General features: G+C 32.1%; 1 protein-coding gene across 2 annotated transcripts; it reads right to left on the bottom strand.

Annotated features, from left to right (window-relative positions):
* Positions 1–1797: 1797 nt before the first annotated feature.
* Positions 1798–8046, bottom strand: LOC134693121 (protein dissatisfaction-like). Of its 2 annotated transcripts, none has more exons than XM_063553828.1 (3): positions 7782–8046; positions 4535–5749; positions 1798–2763 (listed from the first exon to the last, which is right to left on the bottom strand). In XM_063553828.1, exons 2-3 carry the CDS (start codon positions 5733–5735, stop codon positions 2522–2524), a joined length of 1443 nt encoding a protein of 480 aa, XP_063409898.1. In that variant the 5' UTR covers positions 5736–5749; positions 7782–8046; the 3' UTR covers positions 1798–2521. The 2 variants fall into 2 exon arrangements, with proteins under 2 accessions (XP_063409898.1, XP_063409897.1); XM_063553827.1 differs by lacking the exon at positions 7782–8046 and adding an exon at positions 6160–6294.
* Positions 8047–8517: the final 471 nt, after the last annotated feature.

Below are 8517 nucleotides of genomic sequence, written 5' to 3'. Positions count from 1 at the left end.
AAAAAAACTAACAAACTGAGCCAGTTACTTTTTTTTAGAAGCTTTTAAGTTTCGGCATAAACAGTCAGAAGACCAATGGGTGGCCTTCGGCTATTTTCTTCGCTTTGTTCTAGTTGTTGTCTCTTTGACACATTTCTCATTTCCATTCTCAATTTTATTTCAAGTGTTTGTAATTAGGAAGTTATCATATGTTACATGTAAGTGACAAACGGTAGATTTACATGAAATAAATGTATAGGGTATACTTCAGTGAGACAGTACCAAACATAGCACACGAGTTCGGGGAAGTTTTACACTCCTACCTAGGAGTCTACTCCCGTATTCGGAAGGAGAAGAACATAACCAAAATATATCTAAAGGCCAAAGTAATATAAGCCATCAATAATGGGTCCGACGATTTACAGAAAAGAACCGAAAAGGACCAAAAAGGACTAAAAAAGAACTAAGAACCTAAAAGGACATCGATTTTTTTGTTAATCGAAGTTGCCATTTTTTTTGGTTATAAAAGGGGACGGTAGCAAATTGCAAATCATTTATGTCTATAAATGAAAAGATATGTAATTAATAAACATGGTACCCCATCTCAATCTCTAATATTCCTAGTCTATAAAACATACGATTTCTCTACACATCATCTATACCAGAATAGCCAAGTAACGAACAACATTAACCGAGATTTCTGTTTTGTTAAAAGTAAAATAACAAAATGTTGTCCTGTGTTTTTATTGTTAAAATTGTATAGTTGTTTACCAATAGTATATAAATGAAATCATTATGCAGGCTTCCATTTATAAAGGATATTCCTCTGACTGTCTTATCAGGAAGAATGTGAAGTAAATATCAACAACTTGATAACCCTAGTGCACCAGAAATAAACATCTTTGTATACTTTAAAGTAGATTATAAAACCAAAAATAGAATTCATGTCTATATAACACAAGTTTTTTTTCTTCTTGTATGTTGTTTATAGGACGATACTCTCTAAAAATAGGCTGAGTGTAAAATGTTATTACCAGTGGTAAAGTTTTGATTGATTTATTGTTAATTGTTTCCCTCAAATTTTGTATCTATTGGTTGATTTTTAAAAATCCAGTGGTAAGTTGTTATTTTTTGCTTAACGTTCAGTGTTAATGTTTTGATTGATTGCTGTTGGTGGTTTAACGTCCAGTGACAATGTTTTTGGTTGTTTTCTTTACGTTCGGTGGTACGTTTTTGTTTGCTTTACGTTCGGTGGTTCGGCTACTGATTGTTTGCTTTATTTGTTTGCCTAACGACCAGTGGTAAGGTTACTGAAAATAAGTGATTAATTGTTTGCTGTTTGTTAACGTCCAGTGGTAAATATAAAAAAAGAAGATGTGGTATGATTGCCAATGAGATAACTGTCCCCAAGAGAACAAAATGGCGCAGACATTAACAACTACAGGTGACTGATTGATAGATTGATTATGAAACGTCCAGTGGTAAGTTTTTTTTCGTTGATTGTTTGTTGTTTGCTTAACGTCCAGTGGTAAGGCTATTTAATAATTGATAAGTTTTGCTTACTTAACTTTCATTGATTCGGCTACTGATTGATTGATTTTTTGCTCAACGTTCAGTTGTAATGTTTCGCTCTCACCCCATATGGAATATACTGACCCTATATATACCATATAAGGTCACTAGCACACTATGTAACTAATAGTATTTTTAAGACATTGCTCATTGCTTGATGGACAAAATTTATAGTAAGTATAAAAATGTCATTTTTTTCTGGTGGTCAACATTCGATCCGTTGCATAAAATTAAAACAAACAATAATTATTTTGACATTTTCAGTTTTATTTTGCATCAAAATAAATAAATAGACAAAATATATATTACACAACATTTTTACAAAAGCTCACTTCATTCCTACACACACCATACAACGTATTTCCACACTCATTTATTCGTTTTCAGTTAAATGTAATGAAAATTACACAAAAAATAATTCGCTGAATATTAAAAAAAGGCTTTACAGAGTAATAGCTATGCTGTTCTGAGTTTCGTTGTTTCAAAGATTCTACAGCTAAAAAAAATAATAGCCAAAAAACTAAATTAAATTAAATTAAAAGAAATGAGACTATTGCTTAATGCTTGGGATTTTTACATTTTCTCTAAAGAACAGATTCAGCCACAAAATTCCCTCTCACTCCTCAACACACCACATATCTCGGAATTGTTTTATGCATTCAATAAATATAAAATGGCATATTTAATGAAATGATTGAGAGTGACCATCAATATCTTCTCCGAGAATTAAAAAAAAGACCGCCGTCTATAGAATTAATAAAAACAAAAGAATTTCATACAATTTAAAATGATAATGCTTGGTATAATTGCTAAAATTCCGTTTTTTGTTTATTTACTTTTTGACTGGTCACTCCCATGTAATGGAGGGATTTCTGACATGAATGGAATGAGGCAATATATTGGCAACTTAAAAATGGCGCACAGCACCTTCACAAATGGTAATAAATAATGCTGTAAAATGAAGCAAGTTTCACAAATTTTGCAACATTTCTTTGAGTAGAACATCAATATCCATATTTCCATTGATATGTTTACAGAACAAGTTCTCAATCATTTTGCTATTGATTCCATACAGGGAAGGCAGACAAAGAAGCAGTTTAGAATAGTGCATAAGATCGTTAGGTCTCGAGACTCGCACGTGCTCCTGCAGCAGACGTTGTATTAAAGAATTGATTTGCTCTACGTCACTTGGTCGTTCTATTCCGGCATATCCTGAAATGATAAAAAAAGGATAGATTAAATATTTTTTCGACAAAAATCAAGCAATGACACATTATCAAATGATATCGATCAAAATATTAACATTCGTTTAAGAGGGATTGACCAGGTTAGCCATCATAACAAACAAATTGTTTATGAGGTCAACGTCCACTTCAGGTCAAATCATATAAACACATGATTGGCTAGATGCCAAAACATCGAACCATGAATGAACGTCAGATTTTTTTATCGGACGGACGGGTCATACTGAGTGCATTTGTAAACCAGGTAACAGGTTCTGCTTTTAAATTTCTTTTTACTTACAAAACGTCTCTTTACTATTTATTTAAAATAAAATTGTCGACCGTGAAAAAAGTAATTAATTCATTTAAGAAATTATAACTTCAATAGATTTAAACTTTTCCCTTGAACGTTTAATTGAGGATGGTATTTAACATATATAAATATATGTGTATGACGTCTTTTAAATACGTAAACTGATTTTAAATTAAAAGCTGTCAGTTCAGACTATGTAGTGTGGAATTTAAAAGACAAAATGGCATTATATTAAATCTTACATATACGGTCGATATTTCATTTCAAATATTCAAGTTAAGATAAAAATAGTTTATGTACTGGCAATATATCAAAATCCGATTTAAAAAAAGAAAATGCGTCCAAGGGCGTACTTTTAGAATTTGACCTACAAATTCAATGTTATCGCCTTATAAAGTTTGGTGGTCGTCAAGGACGAAGTATGATTTATGTCATTTTGAAGGGCGTTCTGTAACGAAGTATGATTTATATTTGAGTCACGTTGGGGTTGTACTTATAAGTAGAAATACTAAGCCACATCCTGTGTATTATCATCACTTAAATTGAAATATAAAATCTATTTTTCGCAACAGATATGTATATTTAGTTCCCAAATACAGGTAGCGATTTGTAAATGAAAGTTTTAAATAGAACATTCCCTATATGAACTGATGTATCTCTTTATGTCACAACCCACACATATTGATATGATGTTTTAATAGATATTTTGTCACAGCTCTCCATATGGTATTTGAATGTAAGCTAATCGACATTATTTAGTTTAATTCATAAAACAATAAAGTTTAAGAATAGAATTTGAATGTTTTATTTTTTTTTTCATTCAAGCAGAATTTTTTTTCGTAATCGACGTTTTTTTCTACGCATTTGTATACATTAAAATATATTGCACAAAATTTGCACTTTGCCAAGAAAAAGAAATCTTAAAATCGAGGTCGATAACCGGACCAACTCTGCCTGACCCGGATGACGAGCACCTGCCCCCAGGCATTTTACTCTTTGTTAAATCCGACGTCTTTGTTCAAACCTCAACCTTGTGTTCGCTAAATGACACTCTCTAAGGTCAACGGCAATGCACATTTTATTGAGCTTGTCCATCAAATCGATCATTCAAGGCCAGACATGCAAAAAGGCGCAATTAACATGGAAATAGTTGATGGAAAGTTCAACCTTACATTAAATCAATATTTTGGATCTGAACAATATACAAGATGTAGAGTTTCCATAATAAAACAAATTAATTATAGAACCTTGATGTTGTATCGTATAACATTTGTACAATCATCACGTGACACATTTGCGTTTTTCATTTTGTTGAAACAACACATCTTTTCTTTTAGTTATATAAAATGTCTAAAAATGAATTATAAAAAGAATGCTCAGTGAGAGTTCCTATCAAATCTTCAAAAAAATATGTAATACACTACGAGAACAGAAAAAGATAACTTACCACTATTAAACAGGACAGCCATTCTTAGGAATGCATATTCTTTCTGGTCAAGGTTCATGGCTTGAAACTTTCTAATAAAGGTCTGAATAGTTTCGGAAGATTTCATCGTCGGTTCCTCTGGTGATGGAGTCGCCTGCGACTCCTCGAGATCTTGTTTGGAATGATGCGTGGGTGTCACTACAAACTCAAAATTGTCCTCAGCCATATATAATAACATTATTTTAGTCCAGGAATTGAGAATCAGTGTTATTTTATCGTTGTGAGATACAGAATGGAATTCCGGTACAGATTTAACAAATTGTACTATTTTCACTAACCAATCAGATACCCGTGAACCCACTGGGAGTAAGTTTTTCTTGGCTAGAGTTACTCGAGTATTTCCTGTTACATGAATTGCATGTCTAGAGTCAGAGTCAGATTCATCAGTGTCGCTATCATGAAAGCTTCCAACACCACCTAACGATTTGCCAACACAAAGAAGTTTTCTCAGCATTGAAACATCGCCATTCTTAATTTTTGACGAATCGTCAATGTTCAGATCAGAGTCTTTTGACTTGGACCTTCTTGAGAGATCCATTGGTTCGTCTTGGAAGGAACTATCAGAAAACGGTGACGGTGGCATCGGCGATACGGAAAATCCACTATATCGTGGTAATTCTAAACTGGATGACAGTAAATGTGGACTACTTGATGGAATATTCGGCGATGACAGTGAATGTGGTGGTGACATGGCTTGAAGTGGTGACGTCATTCTCGGAGACGACGACGTCAAACGAGGAGAAGATGAATATGGAGATCTACATGGGGAAACGCCCCTTGAATGGTCATGCGGAGATACCGGACTTGTTCGATGAACGGAGTAAGAATTGAAATGGGATGGAACTTTAAGTTTTGGTGAATGTCGCTGAACCGGCGATGTCGAGTATGGCGATAATCGATTAGAAGTAAGATGAGAATATGCCGGTGGAATGTCGCCCATCAGAACACTTTGTAACGTGTTAGACTGTTTCTGATCAACGTCTGGCAGTATATAATTATTAGAGTCCATCCTTCTTGGAATCATCATTGGTGCACTGTTAATATGATTAAATCGTCCAAATGAAGTGCGTTCTTGACTGCTGAGTAAAGCATGAAGTCTATTGTCATATGACACTGGACGACAGGCACATATGGAACCTCGGTCGATATGGACATCATCCATGTTTGCTCGTTTATCTATAAAATAAAACAAGTTAAATTAATAAAATGTCAAAGTGAACAAACATTAAATTATTTTTGATTTAAGTTTTTATAACATTCCTTAACACAAGTAACTAAGTACGTGTAGTACATACTTTGCAGTGCAGACTAATTTCTCGACAGCTATTGTGTTATAACTACTTAATTAAAATAATATTTAATCATGTAAGAATAATCTATCCCAAGGCTGACGTGGCGTATATTTGTAACAATAAACGCCATCGACCTATGATACAATTGAGTTATGACTTTGACCTACTGCTCCAGATATACTTATTACGAGTTCATTCCTCTTTTTGGTTAAATATAAACGAGATTAATTGCAATAACGTGCGGTCGATTTGCCTTGCATGATTTATACTTAATTCAATATCAATTTAATGTACTTTGAAAAATCAATACAGGAATCGACATCTGTCGTTTGTCTATCTTCTGATCATTGCACGCGCCAGTTAGTGTGCAGTCTATATAGAGAAACAATCAGCCAATGAGAATCAACATTCCTTCCAAGGCCAGGAGTATTTCAGGACAAAGAATACGGTTGCTGATTCCCTGCTATCAAATCAATAAGATATTTGCGTCAATCATCCAGTTCTTTTGACAAAAAGTTCTGTCGACCCTTTTCCAACACGAACGTCTGCAAAGTACGCCTCAACAATCAATGCGCTGCAGATTACGCTATTTTAGGAAACTTTGATTAAATTGTGCTATATTTAATCATACGATGTGAAAAAAATCGAAATAGAATTTCCGTCTCACTGCATCTCTTTACCTTCAGGCGTTCAATAGTGCATTTATATCAGTAATTATTGTATGGATGCTATTTCGGTTAACGACTGACACACTGAGTCAGGTCACGGCGTCTGTGTCACGTACGCCTTAACAAATATATATATACTTATAAAAATAAAACAAAGTCGAAAATTTCAATTAGTAAATTTTATAGATTCTATATAAATTATATAATTAGATAGTTTCAAAATGTATTTATTTGTTTTGCCCGCCAAGACGGTTATTGATAAATGAGTAAACGTTATCTCAAGAATTCTTTAATATTTGTGTATTTTAAATTCGATTGCAGATAATGTTGTATATAAGTCGAATATTTTCTATTTTCACATTTTAGGGGTCGTCATTCTTATCAGATTTCAAGGACTATTTGCGTATATTAAATACTAATAACACTGTCATGACTGAAATATGAAAGTAGTGATTTGATTGCACTTCATGAGTTCTCTGAATGGAAATAAATGTTTGTCCATCTATCTAATATATCCGTCTATCTCATACCTTTGTGATTTTTTGCTCGTTCAAATATATGAACAATACAAATCATTTTTAAGTGTACAATATATTGTTTGTTTGTTCATTTCAAGAAATAACACTGATGTTTAAGTACATCTTTGTCTTTAAAACTTTTACTTTTCTACATGCGCTAATGATAAGTCTTCTCTTGTTCGGCAAATACTACTCTATACTGACATGTACACTGATGACAAGTTCAAATAACGTTATAATATTACTTTAAATGAATTATTAAATAAATAAATAAATAGATGAATAACTAAATAACTAAATAACAAATAAGTAACTTTCGATTCTATTCCAAATAAATATTAGTTGAAAGAAGTTGAAAGTTGCCCTTAGAAATTTGAATATATATAGAATCGTAATTTTTGAGATACATTATGTGAAATTTATTAAAAAGTCACATATCTGTCAAATTGGTCTTAATAAAAAGTTGTACTAATGACAGCTATACATAATCTCTCCATTTTAATATGTTGCAAGAACAAAAATTAACCAGTAAAAATTGACACCTATTAAAAATATCATATTAATGCAGACAATATTTTCTTGCAGTTCAATAGACTAACGTTGACAAAATATAGATTTGACTTTGAATTATCTTTTTCACTTATCAATATTAAATAAATATTGAAAAAAAATAACCATTAAAATTAATGCAGAAATAATTAATTAAATAAATAATAATAATGTGACTCACCAATAAATGAGTAATCAATAAATCCAAATAAATAATATTCTTTCTTCAACAAAGTTTCAGTCTATAATAATATAATAGCAAATAAAAATCCGTCTTATTTTCTCACACCTTTTCACTTTCAATGTTCGAATCGTACTGAACTGCTTTCTAATATACTACAACGTATATCCTTTTCTTTCGTCAAAGTGCACTTGCCCCATTCACGTTGTGACCTCAATCAACCTTGACTCTACTACTTCCTTGAATAGTCGATCTCATTTGCATAAATAATAATCTCGAAGCAAAACGACGAGGATATTTATATATAGTTTAACGACTTTTAAAACCATTGCTTGTTTCTCAAATTGTTTTTAAAAATATTTATCACTAAATTACGTTTTTATTTACAAGTTTTGTGAAAAAATATCATTTATTAAAGCATAAATACGTAATAGGCGTGGCTAATGTTAGAGATTACTAGCTCTGACGTCAAGACCTTGAAATTGTCAACACAGCCATGTGAAAGACATTGACCCACATTGACCAATTTCTATAAATAAAGTGTGGTTTATTTCTTTTGTTTAAGAATATTTAAGTAGGTAGAGTGTGATAACGTGATTAAACGGAAATCAATTTGCGTATTTCTGTTTTATAATGGATAAAATCTTTGTTATTAGTGTTTGTTAATATGTTTTAGTCTGCAATGAGTTAAATACCAGTTAATAGTTGAAAATGTAGACCTAGTTCTTGAAGTTTA

The sequence above is a fragment of the Mytilus trossulus genome, chromosome 12, assembly GCF_036588685.1.
Source record: "Mytilus trossulus isolate FHL-02 chromosome 12, PNRI_Mtr1.1.1.hap1, whole genome shotgun sequence".
NCBI classification, from domain to species: Eukaryota; Metazoa; Mollusca; class Bivalvia; order Mytilida; family Mytilidae; genus Mytilus; species Mytilus trossulus.
Note: the sequence above shows the minus strand (reverse complement) of the source record. Positions and strands in the feature narration are given on the sequence as shown.